The sequence below is a fragment of the Falco rusticolus genome, chromosome 12 (genome assembly GCF_015220075.1).
Source record: "Falco rusticolus isolate bFalRus1 chromosome 12, bFalRus1.pri, whole genome shotgun sequence".
NCBI classification, from domain to species: Eukaryota; Metazoa; Chordata; class Aves; order Falconiformes; family Falconidae; genus Falco; species Falco rusticolus.
Window position 1 is genome coordinate 21,636,388 of NC_051198.1, and position 22,513 is coordinate 21,658,900.

The following is a 22,513-nucleotide window of genomic DNA, read 5'->3' on the forward strand; positions in this document are numbered from 1 at the left end:
TAGGGGGGGGGGGAAAGGAGCAGTAGGAAATCTTTACAGCAATCAGGAATTAAAATTCCACCCAGGAGTATCTACACTGGATTAGAACGGCTGTCCTCTTACACAGAATACGGAACTGCATACCATCTCCCTTCGTTTGTACGTTCTCCATAAAGTAAGGTCCATCGCTCAGGAAAAAGGAAAAAAAAGGGGGGGGGGGACGGGACGGGGGGATGGAGAGCAGATTAAGTAGGTGTTGTATCAAAAACATCTGTAACTGAAAAGCAAGAAGAGTAAACTGAGACTTTTAAGTGTGTCAGAAGGTAGTTGGCAAAGTCTAATGGCTGCATTAGAGAACCTGAATTAAAAGCCTCTTTTACATGTAACTCCAGGCCTTATATATTTCACCTCACCTCTGAAGAATGATTTAAAAAGCTAGAGAAATGCAGATGGCCATTTGTTTGTCAGTACTTTGCATTTCTCATTCCCAGCTTGCTGAATTCCAGACATTTGCCAGGAACACTATCTGTCATTCACACTTAAAGTGGATGATCTAAGCTTTTACCATCAATCATTCATATTCCCTGCTGGATTTGGGGGCTGAGGACCTCTTCCACCATCAGCTCAGTATACACTGGAAAGCCAAATAGTTTTCTGGTTTTTATGTTTGCTTGTTAGTTTTAATTATAATAACAAGTCCCCAAACCCTGATATATTTAAACACTGAAGAATTATTTTATAAACCAGCACCTTCTGTTTCCATATTTATTCTTTACTAATTTTTTCTCCACATCAAATTTGCTATTCATCTTCTAAATAAGAGGATTTCTGTTACTGTTGCAAATTCAGCCTGAGTCAGACAACAGGTCAAGCCACATCTAGTCTGTCTCCAGAAAGCAGCACCAGTAATGAAGATCTGATTATTGCAACTTAGCCAAGTGTTTTGCTGATTCTATACAAGAAAAGAACCACGCTCACACATCACAGCTGTATTGCCTAGATGTGCCTACCAGAACAACCCTTAGTCTTCTGTTCCTACAAACACGAAGAGCCCTCAGACAGGAGATATTCCACCTTACTCTGAAAAACTATGACTCTGTGGAATATTTTGACTGATGCCCTACTTAGTTCACTTTTGGGTTCTGGGTGTCTGAGAGTCATGGTGCAGTTTTGGTGTGATAGCTGCTGTGTGAGAAGATAAGGCTATGGACTCACATGCTGAAGGTCTTCCAAGTCAGTCATGGACTTTGATGGGATTCACATGAATCCATGGATTTTCAGTACATGAGAAAAAATATTAATGTTCAAATCATTCTCAAATCAATAGTAATTAGTTGTTACAGCAGCCAACACCAGAATCTAGCTCAGGTCCCTTCCAGATCTGTCTTCATCAGCATGTTTGAACTATAGAACTGCGATCTAACATAGTCTCAGCAGATCCAAAGATAAGCTAGAATGACCAAACACTGCTTGATGGTACCTCAGCAGCAATGTAGCATTAAGCCTATCTTGGAAATCAGGTGTTAGCAAATACTGTTATCTGTGATGCTGATCCACAGCAGCTGCTGCACCTGCACAATGACTTTCCCAGCACAGCTCCCTGGAACACCCACGCTGGCCTATGTCCTTGGCATTTGTTCCCTACCTCCAAGCGGTGAGACACCCCGACCACTGTAAAGGCAAACACAGATTCTCTGTGTGTCAGCCTCTATTCTAGTGATTGCTCAGTTAAAATGCTGCTGAAATTTAAAAACAAACAACAAACTTGGCCTGAATTTTCTCCTGCCCTCCCAACAGACTTGAACAGAATCAAGAGGATCTGAAGTTAGTCCATGACACAGGGTCCTACAATTGTATTCAACCATCATCCCACTAAGGACAATGTATTTACCCCTAGTGTTCAAAGCCAGTGATGTCAGACTCTGGTCAAACTCTGTGATGACGTCTACTTGGCTTCAACTGAAAATCTTTTCCTCATCTCCTCCTTATCTGAGTAAGGCATGCAATTAAATTTCCCCATTTTACAGAAAGAATAAAGATTCAGGGGAAGCAGAGGCACCAGAGCAAAAATAATTTTTCCTCTTGGTGCATTGTTTCAAAGCAACAAATATCTGCCAGCCAGAAAAAAAACAGATCTACCATTTGGCATCAAGGTAGAGTATTCAGTATCCACCCCACAGATAAACTGCACAACTTGACAGCCACTGGATAGCCTGTAGTTTGGTCCTCCAACACAGTGCAGCTGGCAGGAGATGATGCATGGAAGTGATTTGCTGCTTTGGATTTTCTTAAGATTTCTCAAGTGCAAACTGAGACACTTAATGAGAAGCGAATGACCAACTGCCCTGCAAAGAATACACCATTTTTTGTTACTAAGAGGTTTTAATCACTATTTTCCTCTCATAAGACAAAGGAAAGGATAAGGAAAAAAGCCAGAGTATCAGTGCCACAGAAACCGAAAGAAGTGTTACAGTGATAATAAACTGAAGTTGCACTTCCAGTGATTTGCCTGGTGCACAAATAGAAACACAGTGTGTCTGTTCATGTTTTAAAACACAGCTTGGCAATGATTTTCAGACAGTTTACTACACAACTGCATCAATTTTCTCTCTTGAAGCACATATACTGTACAGACAAAATAAAAACATTTATTTTAGAGCACAGAATGAGTAGCAATCACATGAATTAGTTGAATTAGTTACAGCTAAGATTCTATTATTATTACTATCATTATTAATGTGTTTATTTGTCTCTTTGTATAAAGCATGGATTATATTTCACTACTTGACTTACTGAGATGAGTTTTAAAATGTCATCTGGGCCATACCAGGCTTATTCACAAAAACCTAGAAGGCTTCGCCAGAATCTGATTCATATATCTTTATTTCCTTTTTTTTTTAAAATGGTTACTGTAAAAAAATGTTGCGAATATCTGGCCAGTTTGTACAAACTCAGAAGACACAGAAGCTGCCAGCTAAAATAACTAGAGTCACAAATGTATTTGGATTTATTTGCATTGGTTAAGTAACAGGAAAAACACAGCTCAATCAGTGCTGTCATTTCATGGACAATGCTAGTTCTCTGATCAAAACAAAAAAAACAACTATGAGAGGCTCAAACTGCAATATCCTCAGAGTTATTTCCCTGATGACTTAGAAATGGGCTTTATGTTACAGCTATTGCTTGAAGCTTACATTAAAGCTCCAAAATTTGATTTGTTTATTTCAGAAAAAGGATTCACAAGAGTTTAAAACAGTATATTTTACCTTCTGAAATATATAAAGTAAATATTTTTAAAACCTCACAAAGTTCATAGCTATAGCATACTTCGTTTTATTTAATATTTCTAGCAACTTCTTGAGGATAATTTAACAATGTTTCAGAAACCTTCCTCTGAAAAAAAAACTTAATTTGAAACTTGGAGAAAACAAAGAGAAATAAGTGTTCCATGAAGACTCAGGTTTTGGATTGTTTTTTAACCTGGCTTTTCAGTGAAAAAAAAATATTCTTCTTTCTCCAAACATTCTGAGAGAAACAAAACCCTACCCAAAACAAAAATGAAAATTAATTCAGTGGTTCACCTGCCAGAAATCAGGGCCTTTATAGAAATCCAACTTCTTTGTTGAATTATAATTTCTACCTCATCACACACACACATAGATGTGATGGGCAAGCCTTCTTGACACTGCCTGAGATATCAAGGAACATGCTGGAACAGAGATCCTCACCACCACCACATCTCAGTTTCAGCTGCCAGTGCATCACGGATCAGTGCTGCCAGTAGCCTGCCAGACATTACCATCTTTCAAGGGGACTTTTTCCACGTGGTGGTGTCAGACTACTTCAAAGCACATTATGCAAAGCTGCATAAATTCACAATGATAAAACATGAAACCATAGGAAAAAACATCAACTAATTTGAAGTGCCAAGAAGTTCACTACTGAGGCCTCTATTTGCAGGGAATCACCCTCTTCCCCAGTTATTTCAGCAAGTCATTAATCAAGTTTTTTATAAATCTGTTTCTTCAATACCCTTTACAGTCTTAGACCATCTAAAGATAGCAATGGACAGGGGCTTTGGTGATTCCTACTTTTAATGCTCTACCAGAAGTTAGACACAGAACAAGTGATGTCTGGCTCAAAATAGGCAATGTCTCATGTCAACCCACACTACATTTTCTAGATGTCTGGAGCACAGAAAGAAGGAATACTCTCTGTCCAAAAACGCTATTTGGAATAAACCTATATTTCTCAATAAAATTTTAGTGCTGCTCCTACATCCACTGTGAAATTAAAATTTTGTATTAATGTAGACATTTTTGTGCCATTGTTTTTTAAAAAGTGTAGCTGGATCTCCATTTCTAATACTTTAGCTAATAGCGTGCTTGGACACGTATTGATGAAATCAAACTTTTTAAATTGTTCCTTCAGTTGATGTTCTGATGTTCACTGAATCACTTCATAGAAACATGCAACTTGTCCGACTTGCCTATATATGTCAACCTGAAAAAAAAAAGAGCTTTGAACTATAAAGAGGAAAAGTACAACAGAGGTACTGATACAGCTGGATTTTGATTTCAATCATTCCTTTTTCAAAGCACTGCTGGTTACGTTACCATCTTATTCAATAGCACAAACTATGCTGTGATGTTAGATACCATCTTTGAAAATAGTAAGAAAACTCTAACACCATCCATAATCCTGCAATCACTTCTTAAGCCTAAGAACACAGCAGCTTGGCATTTTTAACACAGGGAGGTGTACCTAAATGTAACACTCTGGTGTAAAACAAAGTAGAGAAGTAATGGACTTTTTCAGACCCTGCATTAAATAAACAACAGGTCCCAAAACACACAATTAAATTCTGAAAATGGGATTGCACACAAAGCAGTTTACTTCAGGGAAACCTGAGTTAGCTCAGGTACTGGGGACAATCTAAAGATAGCAACCAGGGCTCAGCACAGTTAACTTATCCGACACCTTCAAGTATGCTGAGAAGCAATCTTCACACCATTGCGTGGAAGATGCAATGCTTTTCCACTGAGAAGGTCTAAGACAGATGATACTTCTCCACTGCTGTCTTCTCTCCTCTAAAATAAACCATCTCTGTGGTGCAGTTGCCCTTGCAGTCTGCACTGTCCTATCTGGATGCAAATCTGTCTCACCAAAATCTGAATCAAACCTCTTGTGTCTGTATCTGAATGAAATGCTTATGGCTAAACAAGTAAGCTAAAGCAATTGTAAAGAAAACAAGCCATTATTCTTATAACGTTCCTTTAAGACTGCAATTAGATCAAATTAAATCAGCAGGAATTTCTCCACACAAAGCAAATGGAGCATTTAATATCCTGCTGAAACAAAACATGGCACACCAAACCCTCCTCCTACAATATCATGTTAAAACCACAGTCTCTAATCTTGTCAATGTTATAGCTTTGTAAATAACGATAAAAGATCTGTATTTCAGGGACATCCAGTTCTCGCTTCTTCAACTCACATGTGATCTTAAAAGTAAATATATGTGCATCCTTTGCACACACACACCACTGAGGAAAAAAAAAAAAAAAAAGAAAAAAGGAAAAAAAAAGTGTTATATTCCACTTTCCCCTGATGGTGAAGGTGGCAACCAGATCTAGACTATAAATTCCCCTTCTTGACATTCGTTACTGCATGCTTTCATACTTCTATCATATCTATATTCTGTTATTTCTCTTCAGCATTGATAGCAGCAAAGGTATAGCAACAGCAGACTGTCCTTGTGAAGGGAAATGCTCTTCCTTGCTCACAATAAATTACGCCCTTGATTTCCCTTCCTATCTCATTCATTTTACCTGCCCCCTTTGCGGAGTCAGGAGCCGGACTCAAGGATTCTCATGGGTTGCTTCCAACTCAGGATATTCTATGATTCTGTGATTAACACTCTTTGCTAAACCAACAGTAAATAAAAAAGTTTACTCTTTTGAAAGTTTTTAGCTCAAAAAAGAATAGCAGGAACATAATAAACGCAGAACAGCTGGGATACAACACTTGGGAAAACTTCTTTCCTTTTGAGATAAACTGTTCTGGGGGATAGAGGGGTGTTGATTTTTCTTTTTAAGTAAACCTTCTAGCAAACGTTATTTTTCTCATCCATTGCTCAGCTCTGAAGATTGCAGTGTTTTTTAAGGCTTTCGTTTTTAATTGCTAAATAAAGGCTTAAAGGCTCCCAGTCTCTAATGAAATCTGCAAGAATAACCTTCAGTCTTACCATCCATACACACAGGGCCCCCTTGCAGGGATCATCAAGATCAGTTCAGCAACGCTGAACAATTCACGTAAGTGAAGATCTGCTGCTCAATCCGGCCTTCTGGAAGCCATTAGTTGACAAATTTTGCAGAAGTCTGAAAATGTAAGATGAGATGCATCTTTCCCCACTGCTATCTAGAAAAAAAAAAGCCTTTCACCCTAATTTCAAGGGTCATCTTCTTCTCTCTAGCTTTTTACTGGAATGTTTTCCTAAATTTCAAAGATTACCCTGATTTCAATCAGAAAGACTTGGAATCAACCAGTGTCCAAGAATCACTTGCTTCCTTCAGATGTCCTAGAGAAGAGGGATTTTCTGTTCAGTCTTGGAGTACAATTATATCAGTCATATCTAACTTAGAATTCATTTAAGATCAAAAATCGTTCTCAGCCATTTAGATATTTATACATACACTTTAACACACTATAAATCCTTTTCCAAGAAGGTCTCCTATCCAGTCCTTCTGTGTATTTCTAGAAAATATCAATGAAAAGTTAATTTTGCTACTATGCCATTATTTTCTATAATTTTAATTAAATTATCCATGCACACACAATTGGAGACATAATGCAAGAACTCTAGCCCTTCCTCTAGCAATAGTGAGGAGAGATTAGAAAGGTCCAGACTAAAAGGCTGGAGGACCAAGTACCCTGTTAGCCCCAGCAGCGGCATATCATCTGCTCAGCTGGACTTCTAACATTAGCTTCTTGATTACCACAGTTCCAAATAATCACATTCTCACACTGCAATAAAGAAATTAATACCTTCATAGTATGAAAAAAAAATATAAAAAGTGCAGTTTAAGGCAGTTTAGGTCTTCAAGCTTCCCTAAAATAAGAAACCACTAGCTGTTCAGGCTTATTTCATGCTTCTACTATAATCCTTTTTGCCCTGCATATTTCAAAGCAAGCTGCAGCCAGACCTTATGGGCCCTACCTGGAACAATTTAATTCAGGAGGAATCTTTTAAGAAGATATTTGTTAAATTAAAATGTAGCAAATCTCTCCTGAGTGTATGTAAATTTTAACTTTCCAAAGACCTGCAATAAGGGCAGGTTTTCAGATGGCAAGTGGCTCAGCCTGAAAGGTCTGCTCCGAAGCAGAGAAACTAGAGCTGCTAAATGAAGTGCACATAAATGGTTGATTGTTCTGATGACAACCAGTGACAAAACCCATTTTCTCTAACCACATTTGGATAAATGGGTAAGTTTTTAAGCAAGAGTAGTTCAAAGAGATATATGAGTCTCAGATGGATAAAGCAGCATCAGCCCTAATGGAAAGTTAAGCTTAGAAAGCTTAGAAAAGTTAAAAGCAAAGACAAGTTGAAAACAGTCTCTTAATGGAAGTCCTGCATGACCTGTGCTTTGCTCAGTTCTCTTCAGGGCAGGGACTATGTGATTTGTCTCTATCTTCCACAAAGTGCCAAGTGTACATCAGCGCTTCACCCTACGCAGTAAGAGTGGTGTAAAGGGAAGAACAGTGAACTACAGAAAACAGAATTGTATTTCATCCAAGCAGCTTCCCACTAGCTAATCTTCCCTTCTGTATAATCCTACTCTCATACTTACACATGAACATAGAAAACCATAGCAGTATAGTGGCTTTTCTTGCTATGTCTTACTTTTCTCACACATTTGTATTAGAATGAATCACAAGTAAATAAAATACCTGGCTTAAAAATAATTTTCTACTTTTTTGGTTTTGTTTCTTTGACATATCAAATCCAAAGATTGTGTTGCATGCACATCAGTAATTTCCTTATTTCAGCAGAAATTTTGGATAGAATTCAAAACCACTTCTTTCATCCCAACAGATCAAACTTCATACAAAATGTATCCGTTTTCTTTAAATTTTTACTGTAAACACTGCAAAGAACTTTTTTCTTAAATTCACTCATTTTTGTGTTTGTCTCCAAGTCAAAGTAATAGGGAAGGCAATCTTAGGGGACACAAAAAAATGTAGTTTTTCACTGCTGGCCTGTGTGCAATTTCTTTCAACTCAGTACTTGTATTAATCCAAGTCAATCAAAGTCAGTGCTTTGTTAAAAGAACGTAAGCCTGAACTGAGAATGTACCTGTCTCTTGGGTATTACATGAAACTGATCTGGACTGGTATTATGCAACTGCACACAATACACTCCAAATTCCAGGGCTGCACAATGCATTTTTATATACCAATCTGCAAGGCTGAATGATTTCAGAACTCGAAAATGTTTCATATGAATTGGATTCTTGAAGGATTAAGTGCCGTTTGCCTTTGGTTTATGTAATGCTGTACAGCAGTCAGACTAATTTAGACATGCTTTTTATTTCTCTGTCGTAAGGAAGATACAGGCTACACTGCAAATCGCGAAGGCTGCTTTATTAAGTGACAGCTAAAGGTGAGCAAATAATTCACCTTGAATAATTTATGCACTTATTCTTTATTTTTATTTCAAGAACGTCTGAGAGAAAATTACAATCTCTTCGACACACCTGTTAACAAAAATTACCCTACAGAATTCCTCACATGGTTTGCTGTTACATGCCTGATGTTCATAGCTATGTTTAGTTGTGATTAGTAAACAAAACTTACAGCATAGGCTGTTCTGGCTGAGCGATCAGCAACAATCACGTTCCTTGTACAATGCAGATGTTATTTTTGTTCTTGAAGTGCTATGTTTTATCTGTGTATTTTTATCAAGAACTTGACAAGTTTAGGTGAACATCAAATTAAAAAAAAAAAAAAATCATTGCTCTTCTACAGATAAGAAAGCTGACAGTACAAAGAACTTAGGGAGGAAATCTCCCACAGCACCCTTCAGTAACATGGTGGTTACGTTATGCAATGCTGAGGGAGAAGTCCAACTGATTTAGAAGAGTGAAAAAGTTAATAAACCACATCATTTCTTATCAGGATACAGAAATCTTCAGCAGAAGGCTTCACAGCCTGGGGGAAGAAGATACAGTGTGTGGAAGGAAAGGGATTCCTTAGTCCAGAAAATGAATACACAAAAATGTGTATTCATTTGATACACATCCAAAATGAAATCTCACAGAATCACAGACTCCACTTCATTTTACTTTCCTCTCAGATTACAATATTCACAAAGACAACCACAGAGCTCAACAACTTTAGTGCAAGCCAGAGAATTGACTGCATATTCCAAAAAAATAAAGGTGTAGAGGGAAGGGGGTCAACAGTTACTTTCCCAGGAGCACAGCAACAACAAATTATTTCTATTCATTCAGATACCAAAGGATCAGCTCATTTATGTGTAGCTTTCACTCTGCAGCAGCAGAGATGAGGGGTTTGGGTTTCCTTAACACTGATTTCTCAAGGAATCTAGGCAGTGTGTTTTCTAAAGTAAGTATTATGATAAAACATGGAAGTCATTGGTAAAGATGAGGAGAAAATTGGTATCTTTAAAGGAAGTTTTTAACAATTCTATTTCAGTGCTCGTTTCCTATACTGATTACATAAAGCAGCAAGATGTTTCGAGGTTTTCTTCTTGTGATGGACACAGGAGGAGGTGACACAAACTGAGAGGCTTTAGTTTGTTCTACATTTGTGAATTAACCATGTTAATTCACAAGAGTTCAACACAGCAAAAGGTAGTAAATTCTTGATGTACAACTTAGAAAAGCAGAAGTTGCTAGTATCATATTGCACTGAACAGCTATATGATGATTCCAGAACAAAAGAGAATCAGTTATCCCCTTACTCTTCATCTTTTTAGTTTCTTTTGTGGCAGAAAATATTATGAACTTGATTCCCCAGGACACTACACTCACCTTATGCTATATATGAAATCCTGTTTAGAAGTAGAGAAAAACTGAAGCTGGCATATTTATTAGCCCCCTCATTTTCAGTAGACATTCCTCTTTGAAGAGCTGGGTGTACATGTTCAGAAAGCGTAAGATTACCAAGCTGTTTTCTTCTCTTTTTCCAGGCTGCTATGAGTGGCAGGTACTGGATTAAGCCACCATGAGAATTTACCTTATCACAAAAGGGTCCGACAGTATCAAATGATAAGTATCACCTCCCCAATGCTCCATCCACCCCATGATTCATGTACATCTACTGGATATTATTACACTCTCTTCTCCTAGCTTTGCCTCAAAATGTTCACACCACAATCAGCTCTTTTTTAATGCCTCCAACCTAAAGCTGTCATTCCAAGTTAACACAGATCAGCTCTACATTTTTATATTACTTTGACTTTAAAAGAGATAAATATTATTTCAGCATGAGATCTTAAATAAATCTAATTGGAAAGTTTTCAGCAAAAGTGGATTACTAGGGGTGGGAGGGAGGCAGGGAAGCCAGGCACTTTAAAAAAAAGTTTTCTTGAAGTCCTCAATGGAATTTCTGATGAAAAGAGATGTGGTAAGACAGGGACAACCCCAGGAATGACCAGGATCCCAATGCTCAAGTAGAGTTTCCATTGGCCAGAAGGAATAGGGTTGAAGCAATCTGGAGAGGAGATGATTGCCCTTCCTATTTACCTATGTGGAACAGGAAGGACAATAAAACAGCTCACCAGGCTGCGGTAAAGCTAATTTGACTGAAGCTTTTAAAAGAATAAGTGCTTGAGTAGAAAAGGCTATAAAAATGCTCAACACATCTATATTTGTGCACAATGCATATTATCAGCTGTGAAACTCACCTAATATAGCAACAACTTCATCATCCTGGATTACTTCCAAAGACCCTGAAACCACAAAGCAAAGGCTGTCGACGCTCTCGCCAGCGTGGTAGATCAGGTCTCCCGGGGCACAGTGCACTGTCTGAAATTCCATGGCAAGTGCTCGAAGACACCCATCACTTGCCAGCCTGAAGGCTGGGTGCTCCTTGAAAACTTTGCGGTTCAGATGCACGCAGATATCTGCTCTCATGTCCTTAGGGCATATCTGTAACACCTGAGAAGGAAATTAGGCAATCAATTCCTATGCACGGCTTATATATGCCTATTGTTGCTAGTCTACTACACAGGGTTTATGAACTACTTTCCTCATTACAAAATTTCCAGTTTCAGTCCATACATTTGTTTTTATATTATCTATACACATAAGCCACAACACTAACTTAAGCTACTTTACAATACCCAAAGGAAAATAATGCTTGCATCTCGGCAACAGGCTCTGCTGGATATTGAATTATCAGGATAAAGCTTCAGGGTTTTAAGACAATAAAACTGAGGACACAGCAGTACAGAATGTGGTGTAGAAAAGCTTCCTGAAGGATTGTTTCTGGAGGGTGGATCACTCTTGATAGGCATATTCCATGAAAAGCCTGCACAAATTATATGCTCCAAGTGGGATAATTTTGTATAAAGAAGTATAATCTCATACCCCTTTAGCAAAAAAACACCCAGTTATTGCAAGTTTCATTAACTCATAATACTGAGATTTGCAGGTATTCAAATTCACCCCTTTTCTTGGCTGTTACTGACAGTAGAGTTTTTTGTTCACACAAGAAAGGGACTTTAAGGTATGATACTGTGTTGGGCAACTTTTGATCTTCCAAATGCCCTCATGGCAATTCATGATATGTGCTCCTAAGGGTACACAAACCGATGCTTAGCACAGCAGGTACTGGTCAGGGCCATTTCTGAAGGTTTTTGATATAATACAGACCAAGTGGAAAGAATACAGAATTACTACTGCATGTACAGATTAAAAGTTCCTGGCAAAAACACTGGAAATACCTAACATGAACAGAGTTTTGGGATGACAAAATCCTTGGAGGATAGTCTGGGATGAAGTACATCTCAGTACATATTGTTTGAGAAAAACACTGAATAGTATAAGTCTGCCTCATTATATTTTTTTTTTCTCAGTAATAACTATTCCACCCAATTAAGGTGCACTCTGAGTGAGCTTCAGAGTTACTCCCACACATTTTCCTGGATGGAAAGAGATGGCTGCTTTGACGAAAACACTCCTGGAAAACATAAAGGTAACACAGGGAGCACTGCGGGTATGCCTATACCTTACAATGGGGCTCTGTGCAAGATCTGAGCAGAGAACCAAGCTCATAGCTCTGTGCATGGCACTGGTTCCAGATATTATGCTTGCTACTTCAAAGGCAAAGGATTCTACCACCAATATCATCATCTTTGGCCCACCTCCAAGCAGACCTGCTATTACAGATATTACTTCTGAAAGAGATATATTTCTATAGTGCTGAAGTGTAGGGCACTCATGGATGATCTCTCTTGGCTGCCCCACACGGAGCAGCAGCCAAACCTGCCAGTTCTGTTTTCCAGGCTCACAGAAATGGGTTGGGCCAGCAAGACCAGCATGGAACACAGGCAGTGACCATAGCTGTCTTTGCAATTATCTCATTTACTCTGGCAACAAACTGTTCTGTATTTGCAGATGGCTTGCCAAACTTTGCTACTGGAATTGCACACACACACACACACTCCACAGCACTATGTCAGCTACTAAGAAGAAAATTAACTCTATCCCAGCCAAAATCAGGACACAGTTACTTGACTATCACGCACAAAAACAGTTGTTGTAATAGAAGCAGTAGTAAGAAAACCTAAATAGACAAGGGAATATTTAAAATGAGGCTCTTATACAAAAGTCCCTTGGCTTCCCAGTCTAAGAGGAAATTAACTTATTTTCCATTCCCCATTTAAAGAAGTTGTCTCCAAACTTCACAAAAATTAAAGGGATTAAAGACATTTGAGAGTTAACAGAAAAATGGCAGAAGACTTTCATTTATATGGGAGGTAAGAAACATATCTTCATGGATTAATTTTAGAATCTTTCAGCAGCTCTTGGTTAAATTTTGTTACACTGGCATTTTCTAGACTTACAGACTTTGTTTTTAGCTGATTATTCACTCTTTGGCATGCCTGAAGTTAACACTGAACTGACAAAATTGTGGCCTACAAAATAGTGAGAAGATTGATTCTGTGCTAAGTTCATCTTTAAATATCTGCCTCATCTGTAGAAAGCTGCACTGCATTACACAGCAGCACAACTACCACTGTTCTGTCACAGGAGCAATACATGTTTATTCATTGCATGACATCCCAGAAGATATACACAGGCATCAAACCAGCTCAGACCTGCGTTTGTGGGCTGGCACAGCCATTAGTCGGTCTCCTATCTGCTAGCTTTTGCTACGCAGATGAAAGTTGATTTCTTGGTTTTACAGTCATCCCTACTGGCAGTTCAGCTATGAACACACCAGTTATTGAAAACAGCACCAAATTAAGCTCTTTGATGTCCTGATAATTGGAGACTTTTTTCCTTGTTTATTAAGATAATTCTCAAAGGCTACAGTGAGTTGTGCTTGGTTTGGTTATCCTGCTGTCTCTAAAGGCATTCTTAAAGCATTTCTCTCCTTATCAGAGGAAGCCAAGAATGAACTTTGAAGATAAGCTAAAACAAACATGTATTACATAGCAGTTTTTTCTTGTCGCTTTGTTAAAATGATGAGAGGAGCTTGTACTAGGAGGTGAATAAAAGCACGGGCATTCATTATACTATGTATCCTCGGATATTGTCTCTCCACCTTCCCCAAATGTACCTACCTCAAACCCTTAACCCTGCACAAAGGTACTTTGTGAGAAAACAGGCCGAGCAGCTTCTAATCAGCACTATCCAGCACTAAAATACCATTTCTTTCTGAAAGCTACTACGACAGACAGTGCTACCCAGAATCATGGTCTGGGATCTAAACAGTAGATATGCTGAAGACAATTTAGTAAAGCAAAGAGTACCCTGTGTACCCACTGGTCTCCAGACAGCCCAGTGCAAGGCCACATCTGTTCAACTCTTTCGTAACGATGCTATAACAGCTAGACAGAAATGAAATTGTTTGCTTTTTAACTGCAGCACCTACAGCTTAGAATACTAAATTAAGCCACCAACCAGCAGGCTGGCCACCAGAGCATTGGTATGGTCTCCTGAATGAAACACCCCACAAATCACATGTATTTACAAGCAGAAGAAAACCAGTATCTACCTCCATAAAAACTGGCAACTAATATAAAAGTGGCATGCAGTTGCTTTTGTACATTTGTTTTGACCATTTGTTATTTTAAAAGACACAGTGGGAATTCACTTGTAAATGCAATGAATTAGGATGATAACATTTGCCTCACATATGGCAGATGTCGAACAATACATTATTATTACACCAATGACTTCCAGTTTTCATTAATACCTTCAACCTACACATGGAATACTACATTCAAATTCCACAAAGACAAAACGAATTTTACTTTGTATTCAAGCCCACAGAGCTGCAAACAACCTCACACAACAGAAATATTTCCAAAAAAATCTTATATGAAGAAATTCTGAGATTCTGCTAGAACTTGCAACTTTTTATTTAGTTATCGTCTTCATTTACTGAAAACCAAGCTCTTTCCCTCATCATTTTTACACTACTTCATGACGTATCACCAGCAAAACATACATACTTTTACCACTAACATATGTCAGTATGACAGAATAACTGGAATACTGTATTTGAAAGTTTAAAATTAAGGGAAGCTACTACTTGGAACTATTTAAAGAATATTTGTCTTCTTTACTAAGAAAGTATCTCCTGTTTATTTTAATGAAATATTTTCAGGATGTGACTTCTTCCCTTGCGATTTGATTTACTTACCTTTTCAGTGTCTATTCCTCTGGACATTGACCAGGTGGAAACAATGTAATCCATCACACGTTCACTCAGTCCTTTAGGGACCTGGTAGAGTTTTAGAAAGTCCCGGACACTGTTCAGCATTTCATGATATCTGTTTGTATTAGCATACATTTGCTGAAATATGGTTGTCACATTACCAAAAATGGTTGCATACAGAAGGGCTGTAAAAAAAGAAGAAAACCAACAGATATAATACATAGTAAGTTGTGACGATTAGTCTGTGTTCCACTGTGCTTTAAGAGTGGAAATGCCAGGTCTGTGGAAATGCATGCAGTATCAGTGCTTTGCTAGGAATGAGCACAAGTGTCTTATAGGTCACGTTCAGCATTACAAATTGAGGACCACCGCCTACTTTTGTGATGGCAAGTCCTGCAACACAGAGTTCCTGAAACACAACCATTTGTCTTTGTCCATCAAACAATTCAGTAGTATCCTAAACCTTACAAAACCGCAAGAGAAGACACAAGAATTTTACGGCAAACAGCTTGACAGCAAATACTTTAAAATGTCATCTCTGGTTTATAGCACCTGTGTTGAAATGCCATCAGTGACAGATTTCTAAGCTTTAAGTGCATTACCACAGTAGTAAGCCAAGTCATCATTACCCACCTCAGTGTGACAACAACAATGCATCAAAGCAGAAGATGGAATATGTAATAAACAGCTACCATGGGTCAGTGATTTATAGATGTAAGTTTAATAATACATAACAACTTGCATTATGCTTTATATTCTTCAGGCAGAAGAACAGTAAGGCCTGAGGCAAGAGCTAGAGCCCTCAAAGGCAGGCAGACCACTGCACAGCCCTTCTGACTTCATTCAACACAGTTATGAAGCCAGCTGGTTCATCGAGATGGGTTTAAGAATAAACATGAGAAAGAAAAAAAGGCAGTATTTTGAGGTGTGGAGAGAAGCAGATGAAAACACACAGGACTTGAGAAGATCCACCTGCCGAAGCCCAGGACAGGACACCAGGCTGGTAGCAGTCTCAGTGGTGTTTACATGGCCTGCAGAGGCTGGGGCTCTTCCAGCCAGTCTAGCCCTGAATGGAAGGGAGGGACAGGCAGCCTGGAGGGGAGCTTTCCCTTGCTGTGACCAGGGCAGCGATGTCTGAGAGGCTGGCTGCAGAGGGAGGTGAACAGTCAGGTAGCAGATGCAAAAATAGCCATTAGTAAGTGCTGCGGCTTGCTGAGGACGTTCTTTCTCCTTATCACCTCCTGTCCCTCAAAACAGGCCCCCAACTGTCAGTATGATGTACCTTCCACTTGAGATGAAAATAAATAATTGAGAAGTCAAATATATTAAAAAAGGAGAATATTTTGCCTTACCTAAACACCCCTTTTTGCTGTTTATTTCCTTCCTTATCCCCTCTTACAAACAAACAAACAAAAAAAATTTTTTTTTTTCTTCATTTTTCCTCACTCCATTCATTGCTTTGAGAATGCAGCTATTTATTCAGGTCAATGTTACAGGCGGATATCCTAAAGCCAACAAAGATGCTTTAAGGTTTTATGAGCAACAAAAACCCTTTGATAATGTGCAAAAGAAACTTACAGGACTGCCTTTTCCCTGATCATTGAGAGATGCAATTTAAATCTAGACTTGCTCAAGGCCTTTACACTGCTGATTCTCTACAGATGCTGTATGACTTCCCTTTTTATGAGTTCCTGTAGAGACCCGCTCTCCCCTTTTCCAACTACCCCTCAGTACAGGCAGGTATGAAAACATATATAAAAATGTGCAAACTTAGATTAAAAAAATATTGGAAAGTATGAATAGGGATACAGTGACCAGAAATTTATAGATTATTTTTCTGTTTAACCTTAACTTGTGCCTGAGCTAAACCATACCAGAAAGTCCGATGCAATGAGTTCTGAAGATAAAGAAATGCTATAGAATACAGATTTACCATAAAGGCTCCTTAATCCACAAGTATTTTGTATTTGAAGAGTATTACCTTAGCCTGACTATGTCCTCTTTTGCCCTCTGTTATGCAGATGCCAACACAACCCTACAATATTGCTAACCTTAGGCCCTACTTACACAGACTTTTACCAGGTACTCTAATAGAAATCAAACCTGGGACCTCCAAATCTGCAAAGTTCCACTGGCAGGACACTGCAGCAGTGCAAGGCATCCCCAAGCACTATTCTTCTGCCAGCCAGAGTAGTGCTGAAAGTAGGTGACAGATTAGGAAGAGGGTCACAAGCAAATTCTTATCTGTAGATTTCTGGGCAACCAGACTTATGTGCATACAACTATCTCTTGCTCTCTGGTGAACAGTGAGACCCAGGGGTTCAGTACCTTGGGACGTATAGCTCTATGCCAACAAAGGTAAAACGGAGTCTCCACTGTCCCATTACTGTCCAGCTACAAAAAGCCTAAGCAAAAACTGGAATTTTGGTTCTTTGATTATTGTAAGGCAAGCATTCCTAGAGCAATTTCCACTGCAAATTCTAGCTACTATGCTCCAGTATGACAATTATCTTGGTAAGAAAAATTATTCCTGCCTACATTAATTTTTTATTAAAAAAAAAAATCCCCAAACTTACAATCCTTAATTTATCATTAGCTAACCACTTTATTCCTATTAAAGACACATTAAAGCCAAGGATTTTTGCAGCCTAATAATGGGTAGATACATTAGCATATTAAACATTGACCTCTTCTGCACAGAAACAGCTAGCTGTGTGCCTCTCTTCCTTTCAAAGGAATAATGAAATGAACCTGCTGCAGTACACTGCAGCCCCAGAAAAATTTCAGAAACACACACTCTGCTACAGGAAGAAAGTTGGGCAATTTATGACAGAGCAAAATCTCCAACGCCTCCTCTCCATGAAGGTCAAGATCCCTCAGAAAAGATAGAGGCTCCCCCCCAACATGAATACTCTTTTCTGACAAGATAAAGAAAAACACATAGTCCCCAACAATGTGGCTACCCATTTATAATGCAGTCTGTGTCACCCCATTTTAACAAGTGTTTAAATAATGTCAAAGATAGAAGAATAGTAATTTCAATAGCAGATTACCCACACAAGTGAATCATGAAGGTCAGACACAGGTTGGAAAGGTCACCAAATCATCTGCTACTTTTAATGATGTCACAAATAAGAATGGATAAATAAATACAAGTCAGTGTAGGTCTCAGCTACCACAGTAAAAGATCTGGGATCTGATTTTAGAATTATAAGAGGAAGAATTTCTATCTGTAAGAATGAGAGGTTTGCAATTACCCCAATTACAGATGTAAGTGCTGCATGCAGTTCCTGAGATGAATCATCAGATTGATGATGATTTGTTCAAAATGCACTCAGCCAAAGTCCTTGCATACGGAATGTGTGCATAAGAACTATACAGCAACAAGTAAGACCAACCTCAACTAATGAACAACCTCTTACATCTTGCCCCCAAGACTTGCAGTGCTTTCTTAAACTGAACTGCCTTCATTTTCACTTTCTAGAAAGCTGATCTAGAAAGTCTGTCTCTCTGCACATAAGTTCCATTTAACAATTAAAAAACCAAACCAAACCCTTTTGCATACTTAAGGAGTAGCCTGTGCTAACCTAAATACTATTGAAAAGAGCAAGCACATGATTTAGATGTATAATTGCATTTTTGTTTTGCTAACAAGTTCCCAGTTTACAACAAATTATTGAGTTAGTAGATGGCTGAGAGAAAGCACAGCCTAGAAAACCTGTTGCACTATATCGCTTCTCACTGAAGATGAAACATAACTCTAAATTAACCACAAAAACTGCATGCCTCAAAGGCATTTTTCAGATAACACATTGTGAAGTCACACAAAATTAACATTGATCAGATAAAAAGAAAAGCAGAAATTAGTAATTGTATGGATTATAACATAATTATATGAGAAAAAAACATTATTTCTATATGTGCAATTAGAACAATGTAAAAGCTTGTAATTGCTTGAGATTAGGGGTCTTGATTAGTGGTAATTATGCCTACTTATGGGTAGAGAGCATGCAGTTAAAAGAAAAATGCTGAACTGTTAATTACAGCCTGCAAGCAAATACCAAACTGAACAGGTATCTATCAAGGAATTGTTTACAGCACTAGCTTTGATAGAATTGTTATTTGTAGTCATGCAACTTGAAACCAAAGCATCTAACGTAAGATTTACTTATCAAGCATTTATAAAACCTTCTAGAACAGTACAGAATTTAAATGGGTTGCCCCATTTTCTATCAAGACAGATGCTGAGCTGCTAAATTTGCTACTTCTTAGGAAGCTTTGTATATTATAAAGTTTCCTATTTGTATTTTTTATCTAACTTTTATTTTTCATTCATACAATGTGTACAGATATAATTTCATTTAGCTATTAAATAATAAATAGAAACAACTTAGCCATAATCTAATAGTTCAATTAATATTTTTTCACTTTATTCACTTTATGAATTTTCACAATGTATTTGTGTAACATTTTCACATGGTATAAAGCACATTACAATTGCTACTATCTTCTCAGTGGGTACATCAACTCCTGGTTTTCACAACTTGGGGAAAAAGACATTTTTGAAGTGAAAGTAAATTCCCACAGGAGCTCTTCCCCCATGCTGTTCTGGTGACTGTTAGATCCTGTTCTTCCCAAAGCTCTCTGTTCTCCCGGATTGAACCGATACATTGCTCCACCTCCCTCCTCTATCACTCCACTGGCTTGTTAATTTGCACCTCAGCTTAGGTACCCCACAAACAAAAGCAAGGTAGTAGCAATGGCAAAGATCAAAGAACTGGCACACTACTATCAATTAAGCAAGGCTGAAAATCAATTCAGTGGCCAAGAGCAAAGCAGAAAGCCTGAATAGGCCATGAGGGACATGACCATCAAGCTATGTGGCAGAACCACTTGACTTCCAGGATGAAAGATGAGAGGCCACAGGAAAATTTTATTAAACTCTTAGTCAAATCCTACTGCAAATCTTCTCACACTCATCACATTTGCTGAAATCACCCGGCTGATGACAGATAGGACATCGAAGGACCACACTGGGCTTGAGCTACACTGGAAATGTCTCCCCTGCAGAAAGATAAGCTACCAGTGAGGACACAGTTGATAAGGGCTAAGCAATAGAACATGAGACACGATTTCTCTTCCTCTTCCCATCACCAAAAACCCAAAAACTGCAATGAAATGAAAGTCAGAGACATAAACAAGGGAACAGCTGCTCTAAAAAGCCACTTAAGCAACTACCAAGGACTAGAGTAGTAGAAACATCTGTGCACCTTAAAATAGGCTGTCTGCAGTATGTAAGGGAAGAAATGGAAGAGTTAAGCAGAGCTATGGAACAAACACCAAACAGCTCCCACTGCTTCTCTCCTCACACCCTTTCCTAACTCTACAAAATAAAAGCAGACTGCTACTACAGCAGCGTAAACACACAGGTCAATAAGCTCCTGCTATCTCAGGGGCTTGAAACCACTTACATTTTGCCAGTTTAAGGCTTAATACAGAAGAAGAGAGGTAAGTGTTGGTAAAACACCAAACCTTCCAAATATGCTGAACTCCAGCATCCCTAAGGATGCTTCAAAACTGAAGTTTTTTTTATTTTTATTTCATTTGGTAGCACCCACACAGCTGGTAGCAGCAATCACAGGTGTTTTGGCTCACAAGAATTTCACAAGCCTTGGGCATCCTGGGCAGCACAAATCTCCAACAGGTTTTGCTTTCGCCTTCAGCATGTTTGGGCTGAGATAAACAGCATGGGAAAACACACAAACTGAAACTGATCAGAAGAGTGATCAGAGCCAAAGTAGATAAAAGCCAATAAAACAAACTTCAGCATCAGTTCTGCAAGAAAGCTCTCCAACACAAACAGCTCTCTAAACTCACAGAGAAGGGCCAACACCACTTTGCACTCTATGAAAGGCTGCATCTTCGATCCAAGAATCTGCTTATGAAAAGAGAGTATAAAGGCCCCCCCCGGCAAGCCATACAAAAGAAGGTTAGCTATTACCTCCAGGGCCAAGCACCTACCTCTGTACTGCAGCACCTGACTAAACTAACACAGCCCTACTAATTAACACTGCCAATTTTGGATTTTGGCAAATTAAGAAGTGTCCAAACAAGTAAAATGACAAGAATTCTGATTCACAAAACTCATCGTTCACTTATTTTGACAGCTACAATTCAGTATTACATTTACACTGAAAGGCGCTAAGTCATCCAGAGCAGGACTTACCGACAGCCACAGACTCCACTGCAGGCAACATGCTTACAGAAAAGAACGTTACTGAAGTAATCAGATGCACAAGTCAGAACTAGCCTGTGAGGACTTGGATGTGTTCTTGGTTGCAAAATTAAGTAATAAGAATCTGTTAGTACATTATATTTGTGCTGTAAAGGGAATCCAACAGAAGACAACACAAGCATGACACTGAAAGGAATTAAAGAAAAGAGCATCCTGGATACAGGAGACTTTAAACTGGTAGACTTAGAATTCCCTAACCACGAGCTTCTCTCACCTTCAGAAAAACAGGGTTGTGTGTTCTTATTCTATAAACAAACAGCACTCGCAGACTAAGTTCACCTGACTTTCCTCAGATTACCTGAAGGCGTCCATATTTCTGCAAGGCCCTGTACTTGCACTGACTGGTTAGTCCTCATGAAGTAACATCATGTTACATCCAAAGGTGTATCGTAAACCAGATGTAAAGATACATGTTTTGCCTCAACTTACAGGTTCTTAAACGAGATAGCCACAACTAACTGCAAACACAGTAATTCCCAGTAATTAATTGAAATTAGGGCCTTAGCCCTTGATACCAAAAGGACTTTCAAAGAGCCACTACAGTTTAACTAGTGAGTCCACAGAAAGCTCCTTGCAGAATCAAATTTTATTTCAGTCAATATACAATAAGGGGTAGCAAGAGCAACAGGCAAGAAGATATGCAAGGGGAAACGTCAACATGACCACTCAAAGTTAAGACTAGAGAAAAAGGAAGGTAATTCCACAGAAATGGCACTTTCCAGTTACCCCTCCATGTTTTATCCCCACAGGATACATTCCATGTCTGGTAAGGTCAGACAGAATGACCAGGAAATGTGCTGATTTTCACAGCTAGTTAAAACCACTGCAACTCCTGTAAAGAACAAGGTATTTATCAAAACATCTTTAGGAAGGTCATAAAGGGTTTTAAATGTGGAGCAGGATCTTGACGATGCTCTATGTTTTAAGCATGTGCACTTCACGACTTCATGTCTAAAGCCTTGCTCTAGACAAAGCTAATTTGATTATCAAGAGGAAACTAACTGTACAAACAGGTTACGGCTGCAAAACTTATCAGTATTCCAAACATACAAGGCCAGACTCACCAGTGGGACACTTTTATCAACAAGGGACGACTTCAGTTCACTGTATTCACTAGCAGGTTTTACCATGATTAGAATTATTAAAATGGCAAAATCCGAGTAAAACCTCTGCAATTTGCAAGAAAGAACACTATTTTACTGTTTTGTAGAACTTTATGGACAATAAAATTTAAATTGTCTAGAAAATTGAAATGGATTTCCATTTCATTTCCCAGCACTAATGAACAGATCACCATTTAAATGACGACTGAGCCATTTAAGG

General features: G+C 38.6%; 1 protein-coding gene across 1 annotated transcript in view; it reads right to left on the reverse strand.

The window, feature by feature from the left end:
* KCNH1 (potassium voltage-gated channel subfamily H member 1) overlaps window positions 1-22,513 on the reverse strand; it is a 187,412-nt gene that overhangs the window by 82,765 nt on the left and 82,134 nt on the right. Inside the window, exons 8-9 of the mRNA XM_037405730.1 lie at window positions 14,881-15,080; window positions 10,910-11,162 (exon numbers count right to left, since the gene is read on the reverse strand). Coding sequence (XP_037261627.1) covers window positions 10,910-11,162; window positions 14,881-15,080 — 453 coding nt within the window. The remainder of the gene's footprint in view (window positions 1-10,909; window positions 11,163-14,880; window positions 15,081-22,513) is intronic.